The sequence below is a fragment of the Conger conger genome, chromosome 1 (assembly GCF_963514075.1).
Source record: "Conger conger chromosome 1, fConCon1.1, whole genome shotgun sequence".
NCBI classification, from domain to species: Eukaryota; Metazoa; Chordata; class Actinopteri; order Anguilliformes; family Congridae; genus Conger; species Conger conger.
Genome location: NC_083760.1, coordinates 80,936,134 through 80,948,815, shown reverse-complemented (window position 1 = coordinate 80,948,815; position 12,682 = coordinate 80,936,134). Strand labels below are relative to the sequence as shown.

The window sequence follows — 12,682 nt, the reverse complement described above, 5'->3', positions numbered from 1 at the left end:
TAATCAGTGCTATTAACTAAGCATTTCAATATGATTTTGGATATGTAAAAATCATTTCATAATGAAAGTAATTTCTAATATAATGAGTAATGAGTTTATTTTCAGCTAATACCGTCAGAGTCTCAGTATCATATTCCTGGTGAATAAACAAACAAACAGGAATTATTCATTTTCTTGCCTTTATTTAAAAACATTTTAGAAAACTGAGAACACAGCATCTATAAACTTGTACAGTTCATGTCAAAGAAAAAATTAAATGTCTCAGGGGTCAAATAAAGTGCAAAGTTAAGTATCAAATTCTCATTTTCTGTGAATATATTTTGCCGTTAATATTTCTGTACTTTTGGGGAGATATTAGGGGGTACATGTTCCCCGCTGCCATGGTGTAAATGGCGCCTGTGATTCTTTTAGCTCTTACTGAACAATGTTATTAATCTCATGATCTGACAGGTATTGGAAGAACCTGCCAAGAAACGATGATCGTGGGGTACCCTATTGGAGCCCCGGAGAGATTTAGACAGTCAGAAACGATAAGCTGAGCTGAGAGAAGCTCCTCCTACACTTAGGCACTATTTGTAAAGGACTCCCAAAGAGAGTTGAGCTCGGATTTGAGGTCCTTGGTGTAGGGGTCCAGCTTCTCCATAAAATCATTTACATAGGGATTCAGGGCCAGCTCAAGGTCATGGGCTCTTTGGGAAATCTGTTGAATGACGCTGCTAGCTGGGGGAGTCACAACCTTCCAGAAATCCTGCCAGAGCTGCTCCAGTTTCTCCTGCCTGGAGGGGCCCAGCAGGGTCTGCAGCTCCGTCACACTCCAGTCCAGGACCCTGAAAAACTCTTCTCTCTTCTGGAGGTAGTTGGTCTCCAGGAACTCTGTGTAGGGGGCCACCTTCTGCCCCAGCTTCTCTACCTGCTGCTTAATGTTGGCCCTCACCTTCTCTGTGTAGGGCTCCAGCTGCACCTTCACTGCTTTTAAATCCTGCTGCAGGCGCTCTGAGAGTCGGTCCACTTGTTCCGAAACCTTGTCGTATGCCTCCTGGCCAACGATGGACACCTGATCCTGCACAATGGCTGTGTATTGGCGGGCTATTTGTACACTGTCTTCGATCCTGGTGCTGTGTGAGACAGATAGGCAGAGAGAGTAGTGTTCATATCATTAGCATTGGTCAGTGACAGGTATGTTATCTGTAGTCATCATGCCCTGAAATGTGTTACTTACTTCACTTGCTGACCCAACTCAGACTCTCTGAGGGTTGTGAAAGAATCTTGGACAGTTTTTGAAGCCTTGCCCAAGTAGTCCCAAAATGCACCTTTCACCACACCCAGTTGTGTCTGGGGTTCGTCTGACCTCAGAACATTGGCTTGGCAGCCTGTTGACATGTAGTAAAATAATTTTGTTTTATGTTCTAATACATCATAAAGAGCTTTTCTGTTTAATTTAAATTCAACCAGTATTTTTCACAGAATTTACAGTTAATACTGTTAATATCAAAATGATTAGTTGGGCATTCTCATTAGAGCTGCATACTACAGTAATAGAACAAAATTCACTCACCAGTAAAAGCCACAAGAGCAAGCACCACAAACAACCTCATGATGATATACCTATGTAATCCTAAACAAAAAACACCAGAACATTGATTAATACCTTATGACATGCTATATATCTTACTTACAAAAGCATAGTTAGTATAAAACATTTGACAAATAACAGCAGTTGCCATCTTACCTGTGTGTGAGCCTTCTTCTGTGAGACTGATTTGATCTGGCTGTGCCAGACCTCTATATAGAGAGCTGAGCCTTGCAATGTGGAACACAAAGTCCAAAAACTACTGCCTTGATGTGACCTCTCATGGTTTTAATGAAGCACATATCCTTGGACCTTTGGACTGGACTGTGCATCACACACACACACATTGGCAAAATTGCGAGTAAGAGTTTGAGCAAAGCCAATCAGTGCTATTACCCAGTTTTAATCAATCTGCCACTGTCATCATTGCTGTGGAATACTAAAGGAATCATACAACTGATTCTTGTTTCAAAGCCACGTTTACTGCTTTTGGTGTTTTTGTGGGGGTTTTTTTAGTTGATGTGCTTTGCAGACTCGCAAGGACAACATCTAAGGTTTATCTAAGGTAGCATTTGCGAAAGCCATTGGAAATCCTGATTAATCCATGTTCTGTGCCAGCATCTCAGAAATATCACTGACTGATGAGATGCAGCAATTCTATAATAATTATGTGGGGTAAGTTAAGTCCCTCTCCATGAGCTACATATTGATTATTTCATAAACTTCAGACCTGAACTCATCCTCATTTAACTGCATTTCAGGCTGCTAAGGGGACTGCCCCACATTACATACAATCCCTGATCACTCCCTACTCCCCAGCTAGACCACTCCGGTCTGCCAGCTCTGGTCGCCTTACGGTTCCCTCTCTACGGGCACCTGGCGGTCGAGCTGCACGTTCACGCCTGTTTTCCGTTCTGGTCCCTCAGTGGTGGAATGACTTGCCTACCACTGTCAGGACAGCAGATTCCCTCCCCCTATTTCGACGCAGACTCAAAACACACCTCTTCAAACTCTACCTTAGTCCTCCCTCCTGACTTACCCCGCCCCCCCCTTCTGATACCCCTATCCCTGTCTAACCCCCCCCCCCCCCCCCAAAAAAAAAAAAAAAAAAAAAAAAAAATTGCAGTTATGATGACGACTATATGTTCAGAACAGCAGTCCAGGTGTATTTTCCTAGTTCTGGTTGTGATGCTTTGACTTGTGGTAGAACCTATGCACTTGTAAGTCGCTTTGGATTAAAAGCGTCTGCCAAATGACTAAAATGTAAAATGTAAATGTAAACTGTAACCTGTGTAACTTGGCAAGTTTAGGTTTGATGTCATCACTTTACAAGAAAAAACTACTTTGCCCACATTGACACCTTCAAACTACAGGGAAACAAATGCATTTCTTGCTAAATGTAATTAGCTTAAATATCCCCTGAATATGTTTTTGTACAAGTCACCTTTGATGGTAAAGCAGGCCTATTACACAACACTACACTATTAGCATTTGGCAGATGCCCTTATCCAGAGCAACACACTGTTGATTAGACTAAGCAGGCGACAATCCTCCCCTGGAGCAATGCAGGGTTAAGGACCTTGCTCAAGGGCCCAACGGCTGTGCGGATCTTATTGTGCTACACCGGGATTAGAACCACCGACCTTGCATATCCCAGTCATTTACCTTAACCACTACGCTACAGGCCGCCCCAGTGAAGGGGAACTAGAGGACCACAGCCAAAAAATAAAAAGGTATCTATGGGGCGACGTTTCTTTAGGGAGACCCCAATGAAGGGGACAGCCATTAGACTGGACTACTTGTAGTATCTATTGTGGCACCCCAGTGCCTCTGGCAGAGTGGGATAGGCAGCTGAGCCACCTTCAGCAGCACGGTCAGAGACCCTTCCCCCAACGCAGGCTACTGGGGAAGCTAATTGAGGCCAAGTATTTCCCTAATGACCTGCTCACAGCCTGAGCAAGCGGCAGCAGGTGAGCTGCATTCTGTCAATTAAGAATGCCCAAGGTTGAGTGCTCTTAAACAGAGGAAAACTGGAGAAGAGAAGGAGACACAGGAAGAGAAGCGGCTCTGCGCCACCTCTGGCCGAAACCGTGAGCTAAAAACCCGGGTCATGAGTAATCCCCTGAAGATTGTGTGTGAAGTAATTATTGAAGTGAAGCTTATGTGACCCGGTTATTTGAATTCACCGGCGTTGAATATTGTGTGGACAGTGTAAATTCAAGTACAATGGAAGATTAATATCATGGATTGTTTGGCGGTCTAAAGGACAGTGGAGGAAGGGCTGGAGGCCAAGCCTGGGCCGGGGCTAAAAGAAGGCTAGACAGAGCCTGGCCTAGGAGCCCCACACTAACTCTCACCCCCTCTCCTCTGCTCTCTCTCTCTCTCTCTCTCTCTCTCTCTCTCTCTCTCTCTCTCTCTCTCTCTCTCTCTCTCTCTCTCTCTCTCTCTCTCTCTCTCTCTCTCTCTCTCTCTCTCTCTAGGCCGAGTGAAGCCAATACCGCAGATGGGAAGGATTTATGTTGCATAACTCCCCCCCCCACTCACTTGGACAAATAAATCTGACTTTCTTTGAACTTAACGCCTGACTGTGGCTCTCCTTATTTCAATTATTGGTCTGAACTCTCCTCCACCTACAGTAAGCCAGGGGCCCCACGCTATGTTGTGCATAGATCTTGTCTCTCCAAAATATGATTCTCAGGAACAAGAATAAACTGCTTCTATTCTCCATACCATTGATGAGAAATATGGTTCTATCATTTGGGGTTTTCACAGTATATTGAGCTAAATGGGCAACCTGTAGTGTAGTTCTGAAGGTAAATGACTGGGAATTTGGCAAGGTCAGTGGTTCTAATCCCGGTGTAGCCACAATAAGATCTGCACAACCGTTGGGCCCTTGAGCAAGGCCCTTAACCCTGCATTGCTCCAGGGGAGGATTGTCTCCTGCTTCATCTAATCAACTGTATGTCGCTCTGGATAAGAGCGTCTGCCAAATGCCAATAATGTAATGTAATGTAATGTAATGTAAATGTTAACTTTCTTTGTGTGTTAAGAAACTCAAGGTTTTTGGGGCATCTCCTGCCATGCTTCTTGAAAAATATGATAACTTTACATGAAATTGCAGTTATGTACAATGTATGAAAATGAACCATAGGGATTTGCATTTATAAATGGTTGATGAAGTGACTGAGAATGTGTTTGTAGCAAAATAGTAAGTGCTATTAACTAAGCATTTAAATATTATGTAGAAATCATTTCATAATGAAACTAATTTATAAAATAATGTAAAATGAGCTTATTTTCAGCTAATACCATCAGAGTCTCAGTATCATATTTCTGGTGAATAAATAAACATATTTTCAGGAATTATTCATTTTCTTGCCTTTATTTAAAAAAAATAGAAAATTGAGAACAAAGCATCTATGTATTTTTACAGTTTAGGAAAAAATAAAAGAAGAACAAATGGTCGATAAATGCACAGTTTTGCTTCAGTATCAGAGCATATTTTTAGCTCTTACTGAACAGAATAAAGGCAACGGTAGACAATATAGCTGGTGCGGGTCTTCGATGATGTTAATATTGTAGCTTTTTTAAGAAGTGTTTGAGAAGTGGCCCACACTCATGAACTGACAAATATTGGAAGAGGTTGTCAAACAAAGATGATCATGGGGTGCATTATTGGAGTCCCGGAGAGATTCAGACAGTCAGAAAAGGTAAGCAGAGCAGAGTGGTTAGTCTTGGGCACTTTTGGTAAAGGACTCCCAAAGAGAGGTCAGCCATGAATCAAGGTCCTTGGTGTAGGGATCCAGCTTCTCGTTCCAGTCGTCTACATAGGGTGTCAGGGTCCGCACAAGCTTATATCGTCTCCGTTCAATCTGGTTAATGGCACTGCCAACCGGGGGAGCCACAATCCGCCAGAACTTCCGGTTCTGCTGCGCCAGTTCATCCCGCAGCTCCTGAGTGGAGGGGCCCAGCAGGGTGTCCAGCCTAATCAGACTCCGCTCCAGGATCCGTATCAGCTCCATGCTCTTCTGCCACAGGGTGTCCTTCAGGGTGTCCACAAACTCTGTGTAGGGGGCCACCTCCTGCCACTCCTGCCCTAGCCTCTCCACCTGCTGCTCAATGTTGGCCTTCAGCTGCTCTGTGTAGGGCTCCAGCTGCGCCTTCACTGCTCTTAAATCCTGCTGCAGGCGCTCTGAGAGTCGGTCCACTTGTTCAGAAACCTTGTCGTATGCCTCCTGGCCAATGATGGACACCTGATCCTGCACAATGGCTGCGTATTGGCGGGCTATTTGTACACTGTCTTCGATCCTGGTGCTGTGTGAGACAGATAGGCAGAGAGAGTAGTGTTCATATCATTAGCATTGGTCAGTGACAGGTAAGTCTTTTGCAGTAATCATGCCCTGAAATGTGTTACTTACTTCACTTGCTGACCCAACTCAGACTCTCTGAGGGTTGTGAATGAATCTAGGGCAGTTTTTGAAGCCTTGACCAAGTAGTCCCAAAATGCATCTTTCACCATACCCAGTTGTGTCTGGGGTTCGTCTGACCTCAGAACATTGGCTTGGCAGCCTGTTGACATGTAGTAAAATAATTTTGTTGTATGTTCTAATACATCATAAAGAGCTTTTCTGTTTAATTTAAATTCAACCTGCTAAAACTGTATTTTTTACTTCTGGCACTTTCACTGAATTTACTGTTAATACTGTTAATATCAAAATGATTAGTTGGGCATTCTCATTAGAGCTGCATACTACAGTAATAGAACAAAATTCACTCACCAGTAAAAGCCACAAGAGCAAGCACCACAAACAACCTCATGATGATATACCTATGTAATCCTAAACAAAAAACACCAGAACATTGATTAATACCTTATGACATGCTATATATCTTACTTACAAAAGTATAGTTAGTATAAAACATTTGACAAATAACAGCAGTTGCCATCTTACCTGTGTGTGAGCCTTCTTATGTGAGACTGATTTGATCTGGCTGTGCCAGACCTCTATATAGAGAGCTGAGCGCTGCAATGTGGAACACAAAGTCCAAAAACTACTGCCTTGATGTGACCTCTCATGGTTTTAATGAAGCACATATCCTTGGACCTTTGCAGCACATGGACTGTGCATCACACACACACACATTGGCAAAATTGCGAGTAAGAGTTTGAGCAAAGCCAATCAGTGCTATTACCCAGTTTCAATCAATCTGCCACTGTCATCATTGCTGTGGAATACTAAAGGAATCATACAACTGATTCTTGTTTCAAAGCCACGTTTACTGCTTTTGGTGTTTTTGTGGGGGTTTTTTTAGATGATGTGCTTTGCTGCTTTCTTTCTTTTTCTTTTTTTTCTGACTGAAACAAAAATGTATCTATGTTCTGTGCCAGCATCTCAGAAATATCACTGACTGATAAGATGCATCAACTCTAAAATAAGTTATGTGGGGTAAGTTAAGTCCCTCTCCATGAGCTACATATTGATTCTTTCATAAACTTCAGACCTGAACTCATCCTCATTTGACTGATACTGTAACCTGTGTAACTTGGCAAGTTCAGGTTTGATTCACTTTACAAGAAAAAACTACTTTGCCCACATTGACACCTTCAGACTGCAGAGACCCAAATGCAGTTCTTGCAAAATGTAACAACCTTCAATATCCCCCGAATATGTTTTTGTTATGTATTAAAAATCTTCAAATCAGTCTGCGCACAGCTAAAGTAATGGACCTTGATGCAGGCATCAGTTTGTTGTAGTTGTGCACCGAGGACCGCGGTTCGATTCCTGGTCCTGCCAAAGCTGAGTTTGGCCGGCTAATGTTCTGAGACGATGCCGCTTGGAGAAGTCATGTGGGCCTCAAAGATGATCATGGGGTGCATTATTGGAGTCCCGGAGAGATTCAGACAGTCAGAAAAGGTAAGCAGAGCAGAGTGGTTAGTCTTAGACACTTTTGGTAAAGGACTCCCAAAGAGAGGTCAGCCATGATTCAAAGTCCTTGGTGTAGGGATCCAGCTTCTCGTTTTTTTATTTTTAGTCATCTACATAGGTTGTCAGGGTCTGCCTGATCATATATCCTCTCTGGTCAATCTAGAAGAAGATCTGGGTAAGATCTTTCTGTGCTACCGGGGGAACAGGCAGTGTATCCCCAGCTAACACTTCAAATTAGCTTCAAATTATACTTTTTTTCTCATTGATTACACCTCGGACAGCATTCATTACATTTTATGCATCAATTGTGTTCATTTATTTTCTCATATCAAAGTCCTTTGCAACTTATCATAAAAAAATAATGTAAATATGTTTGTACATTAATAATACGCAGTTTGTTGTTATATACTTAATATGTTATAAGTCATGTATAAACTATAAACTAATCATTAAGAAATCATATGTAAATGATGAGTAAAAAAGTAGGTTTGTAAATGAAACCATATTTCCATATATATAACATATATATAATTACCATAATTCATCTGAGATTAATACATTGTTCACACACTAACATTTAGCGAGGCGGTAATGTTACTGTTACTGATAAATATTTTATTCACAGCTAATTTGGTCTATTCTGTACAATGTGTTGTTGATTTTTCTCTTGGATTTATTATGGGTTCAACTCATTGTTGAACTTGATTGTGAGCCTGTCTAAGCCTGTCCCAGTAAAAACCACTGGCATACTGAGGAGCAACAGACATTAAACAGGTCGACCAAGGAAAACAACAGCAGTTGATGACAGAAACCTTGTGAAAGCTGTGAAACCTCAAAACATCTCCACAGGGCAGAGGTGAAGGTATCTCAGTCAATTGTTCGAAGAAGACTTGGAGAGCAGCAATATAGAGGCTACCATAAGATGCTAACTACTCATCAGTAGTCAAAATTGGATGGCAAGATTACAATTTGCAAAGAAGTACAGCGACGAATCACAAAAGTTCTGGTACAAAGAACAAAAGACCTCTACGAAAGTGATGGAAAGGCGAAAATGTGGAGAAAGAAGAGATCTGCTAACACATACAAGCTCATCTGTGAAGCACAGTGTAGGAAGTATCATGGCTTAGGCTTGCATAGCTGCTTCTGGAGTGGGATCACTAATCTTTATTGATGATATAACTCATGATGGTAGCAGCAGTATGAATTCAGAAGTCTACAAAAACATTCTGTCTGCCAACTTCCGGAGAAATGTGTCCAAACTAATTGGCAGGAACTTCATTATGCAGCAAGACAGTGACCCAAAATGCACTGCCAACACAACAATGGACTTCATTATGGAGGAAAAAGTGGAAGGTTTTAGACCTCCAAGTCAATCACCAGACCTTAACGCAATTGAGCTCCTGAAGAGGTAAAAGCCGTCAAAACAACTATTGAAAGAGACTGCAGTAAAAGCCTTGAAAAGCAAACAAAAGTGTCATTGTCTATGTCAATGGGTCAGTTATTGCAAGCAAGGGATATACTGCCAAATATTAAGTGTTATTTACTTTAATTTACTTAAATACTCTCTGCTCCAATATTTTTGCTCACCTAAAAATCAGGTGGTCTTATACCTGTAGGGCAGTGGTCAGTCTGTAAGTCGCTCTAGATGAGAGCGTCTGCCGAATGCCATTAATGTAATGATATCAAAGGTGCTTTGCTCTAAGTAATGTTACACATCTAGGTGTAAATCGAAGGAAATAAACACTGAAATTCTGAACTCTTGTCTCATGTTCATCTTTTTATCTCAACCCCAAATGTATTCAGTATATTGCAAAAACAAAGGAATTGGCCTAGCTGTTCCAATACTTTTGAAGGGGACTGCAGCTTATGAACATGAAAAGACATTTGTACATGATGAATGGTTTACACTTTAGATGAAGGGCTGCAAAAGCCTCTTTTTTTTGTGAGCAATTTATTTATAACAAGAGACAATACAGTGGACAATACAGAGACAATTATGGTATTGAACGAAATGCATTTGTTGTTGAGTTTATAAAACTCTTTGACAGTACATAGAGCCAGATGAGCACTTTCGTTGTGAGTCATGAAATAAAAAAACAGATGAAAACTTATGGGTTTTGCATTACCCCAATGACATGCTTGTTGTATCATCATAGATTTGTCTAATTGCAGGAATGTAGTGCACAACAATGATCCAAGGTACATGACTGGGACCCGCAAGGTCGCTGGTTCTAATCCCTGTGTTGCCACAATAAGATCCGCACAGCCATTGGGCTCTTGAGCAAGGTCCTTAACCCTGCATTGCTCCAGGGGAGGATTGTCTCCTGCTTAGTCTAATCAACTGTACGTCGCTCTGGATAAGAGCGTCTGACAAATGCCATTAATGTCATGTAATTCATTAAATCTCAGGGTCTTACACACTTTCAATGGTAGTTGACCAGAGCCCTACCTAGTATTGTGAAAGGTGGCAATCAGTCTAGGGGCCCAGAGTTTTAACTTGCCCACAGCTGGAAAGGACCCACATAATTTATTACAATTTCTGCATGTTATCCATTTTTAGAGTTTCATTTTTACTGAAACAAATGGTTGGATAAATGTGTATAGCCTCCTTCTCCGGCAGTGAACCTCTTTACAAGCCCTGCTCCTTAAAATGGTGTCATCGTGTTGTGAGTTGTAAGTACATTCTTACAAAGAGGATCTGTCTACATGTGAGTGTTTCACCCTGACACCTGCTGGCAGACCAAGATAATCAGCCCTGAGCCACACCGGCTAACATGGAAAAAACGGCCTGCTGCTCTTACATACCTAAGTGACAACCCTAGCTGCTTACACTTAATCCATGTTTATTTGAGTTTGTGTGACCCTCTTTACATGACACACTTATATTCATATAGAGTTTTTCAATTCTTTCATTTTGTTTTACCGTTTTACCATGGTTGATAAAGCTACTGAAAATGAGTTTATAGCAAAAATTGTTATTATTATTAACATGTCATATTGGACAACCGATAAAGTAAACTATGCAATTCGAAATCAATTCATGATTTTTTAAATTATGTAAAAAGTTTTTTTTCAACTCATATCATAATAGTCTCTGTTTCATATGTGTTTTTTGTTTTCTTCTTTGGGAACAATAATGTATTCCTTGTAAATAAATAAACATAGTTGCAGGAATTATGTTTTCTTGTTTTTATTTCAATAAGTTAGAAAAGTGAGAAAACTGCATCTATCAATTTTTACAGTACATGACAAAAAGAAATATTTACATATCTCAGGGGTCAAGTAAAGTGCAAAGTTTTGCTTCAATATCAGAGCATTCTCTTAGCTCTTTCTGAACAAAAGAATGACAGCTGTAAGCATCATAGCTATTGTGGGTCTTCGATGTTGTTAATAGTGCAGCAAAAATAATAAAGAGCCACTCATGAACTGACAGGTATTGGACGAGTGCGTCAAGCAAAGATGATAATGGGCTGTGTTATTGGAGTCCCAGAGAGATTCGGACAGTCAGAAACGATAAGCAAGGCAAACATTGGTTCCTCCTACACTTATGCACTTTTGGCAAAGGACTCCCAAAGAGAGGTGAGCTGGGATTTGAGGTCCTGGGCGTAGGGGTCGAGCTTCTCCCTCAGGTCTTCAGCGTAGGGTGCCAGGCTTTGCTGAAGCATCTTGGCTCTCTGGGTCAGCTGGGTCTGGAGGCTCTCGGTCAGGGGAGCCACACTCAGCTGGAACTCCTGCAGACGCTGCTCCACTTTCTCCTTCAGCTCCTCGGTGTAGGGGCCCAGCTGGGACTGCAGCTCCTTCACTTTCTGCTCCAGGGTCTGCTTCAGCTCCTCGCTCTTCTGGAGCAGGGTGGCCTTCAGGGCTTCAGTGTCCAGGGACTCAGTGTAGGGGGCCACCTCCTGCCTCAGCTTCTCCACCTGCAGCTCAATGTTGGCCCTCAGCTCCTCTGCGTAGGGCTCCAGCTGGGCCCTCACTGTGCTTACATCCTGCCCCAGGCGCTCCTTCATTAGCTCGGCCTCCTGGGAGATTTTGTTCAGAAGGTCCTGGGCCAGAGGAGTCACCTGACTGTGCAGAGTGACTGCGTATTGGCTGGCCAGGTCTGCGCTCTCTGTGATCTTAGCACTGCAGACAGGAACACAGAATTTTTTTTAATTACCTGAGAGTAACAGTACAGCCAAGATGCTAACAGTATATGATAAAATGCTTCCACAAGCAAGTTCTTTAACTCAAAACTTACTTAACCTCCTGGCCCAGCTGAGACTGTCTGATGACCTGCAGTGAGTCCTCAGCAGTTTGTGTCGCCTTGGCAACATAATCCCAGAATGCATCTTTCAGCTGCTCCAGCTGTGGCTTGGGCTCATCTGCCCATAGAATGTTGGCATGGCAACCTGGCGTGGTGTGTTTTTGGTTAATGACAATGACAGCACAAGTCCAGTATGAAGCTCACTACTGAGTGGCTTAAAACAGCCCTTCCGATGCAAACCTGGCAATAATTTACTGCTGCTTGTGGGTATTTTCACTCTGATACTGTTTTGTAACATCTTATTTTCTAACGTCATTATTTACACTAGTAGGTTAATTATTTCAAACTGTTATGTGACTATTGCTCTTTGCGTCAGTTATTTTGAATTTCCAAATTATTTTGGTCTTCATATCATCATAACTCATGCTGGGATGAGTAATTCTACAAAACACACAACAGACATAATGAGTTAGCAGGCAGATGATGAAGCGATGGCAGCTGAATTCACTTACCTGTAAATGCCACAAGTGAAAGCAGAATAAGGAGCTTCATGTCTGCAAATCCTAAAAAAAGAAGACATTTTGATTAATAAACTGATAAAAACCTTTCTAATTTACTGTCTATTTTACTATTAAGCCTTTTTTCTATGTCTACTTTGCCTTTTACTTTAAATTCAGAAAGAGCAATCTCCCTCCGTACCTGTGTGTGAATGATACGTGAGTCTGCCTTTGACTGTCTCAGTTGCTCAGTCAGAGCTGTATTTATAGGAATCTGGGAGCACAAAGTCCAGCGGCACCTGCCCTGCTGTCACCTCCACCTTTCCCACTTCCTGTCACACCCTCCAATAGCCTGGACCCTGACAACTCACGTGTACATGGCCAAATGAACCCTGACAACACGCAGGACCAACCGAGCCCTGAAAATACCAAGATTCAGTTTTCA

At 42.1% G+C, this 12,682-nt stretch overlaps 3 protein-coding genes across 3 annotated transcripts; all 3 read right to left on the bottom strand.

The window, feature by feature from the left end:
- Positions 1-162: 162 nt before the first annotated feature.
- On the bottom strand, positions 163-1,802 carry LOC133108670 (apolipoprotein A-I-like). Its single transcript, XM_061218310.1, has 4 exons — positions 1,730-1,802; positions 1,556-1,615; positions 1,220-1,370; positions 163-1,115 (listed from the first exon to the last, which is right to left on the bottom strand). The coding sequence occupies exons 2-4, from the start codon at positions 1,593-1,595 to the stop codon at positions 563-565; spliced, it is 744 nt and encodes a 247-aa protein (XP_061074294.1). The 5' UTR covers positions 1,596-1,615; positions 1,730-1,802; the 3' UTR covers positions 163-562.
- A 3,131-nt stretch (positions 1,803-4,933) lies between these two features.
- LOC133107994 (apolipoprotein A-I-like) lies at positions 4,934-6,619 on the bottom strand. Its single transcript, XM_061217380.1, has 4 exons — positions 6,523-6,619; positions 6,349-6,408; positions 5,989-6,139; positions 4,934-5,884 (listed from the first exon to the last, which is right to left on the bottom strand). The coding sequence occupies exons 2-4, from the start codon at positions 6,386-6,388 to the stop codon at positions 5,299-5,301; spliced, it is 777 nt and encodes a 258-aa protein (XP_061073364.1). The 5' UTR covers positions 6,389-6,408; positions 6,523-6,619; the 3' UTR covers positions 4,934-5,298.
- A 4,043-nt stretch (positions 6,620-10,662) lies between these two features.
- Positions 10,663-12,461, bottom strand: LOC133139192 (apolipoprotein A-IV-like). Its single transcript, XM_061258580.1, has 4 exons — positions 12,440-12,461; positions 12,253-12,303; positions 11,735-11,885; positions 10,663-11,619 (listed from the first exon to the last, which is right to left on the bottom strand). The coding sequence occupies exons 2-4, from the start codon at positions 12,290-12,292 to the stop codon at positions 11,043-11,045; spliced, it is 768 nt and encodes a 255-aa protein (XP_061114564.1). The 5' UTR covers positions 12,293-12,303; positions 12,440-12,461; the 3' UTR covers positions 10,663-11,042.
- Positions 12,462-12,682: the final 221 nt, after the last annotated feature.

Excerpts from the sequence above, each read along its gene's own strand:
- LOC133108670 (XM_061218310.1), bottom strand. The coding sequence starts at position 1,595 with ATGAGGTTGTTTGTGGTGCTTGCTCTTGTGGCTTTTACTG. Across the intron at positions 1,371-1,555 it reads TGCTCTTGTGGCTTTTACTG|GCTGCCAAGCCAATGTTCTG; the intron begins GTGAGTGAATTT and ends ACATGTCAACAG. Across the intron at positions 1,116-1,219 it reads GAGTTGGGTCAGCAAGTGAA|CACCAGGATCGAAGACAGTG; the intron begins GTAAGTAACACA and ends TGTCTCACACAG.
- LOC133107994 (XM_061217380.1), bottom strand. The coding sequence starts at position 6,388 with ATGAGGTTGTTTGTGGTGCTTGCTCTTGTGGCTTTTACTG. Across the intron at positions 6,140-6,348 it reads TGCTCTTGTGGCTTTTACTG|GCTGCCAAGCCAATGTTCTG; the intron begins GTGAGTGAATTT and ends ACATGTCAACAG. Across the intron at positions 5,885-5,988 it reads GAGTTGGGTCAGCAAGTGAA|CACCAGGATCGAAGACAGTG; the intron begins GTAAGTAACACA and ends TGTCTCACACAG.
- LOC133139192 (XM_061258580.1), bottom strand. The coding sequence starts at position 12,292 with ATGAAGCTCCTTATTCTGCTTTCACTTGTGGCATTTACAG. Across the intron at positions 11,886-12,252 it reads TTCACTTGTGGCATTTACAG|GTTGCCATGCCAACATTCTA; the intron begins GTAAGTGAATTC and ends ACACCACGCCAG. Across the intron at positions 11,620-11,734 it reads CAGCTGGGCCAGGAGGTTAA|TGCTAAGATCACAGAGAGCG; the intron begins GTAAGTTTTGAG and ends TCCTGTCTGCAG.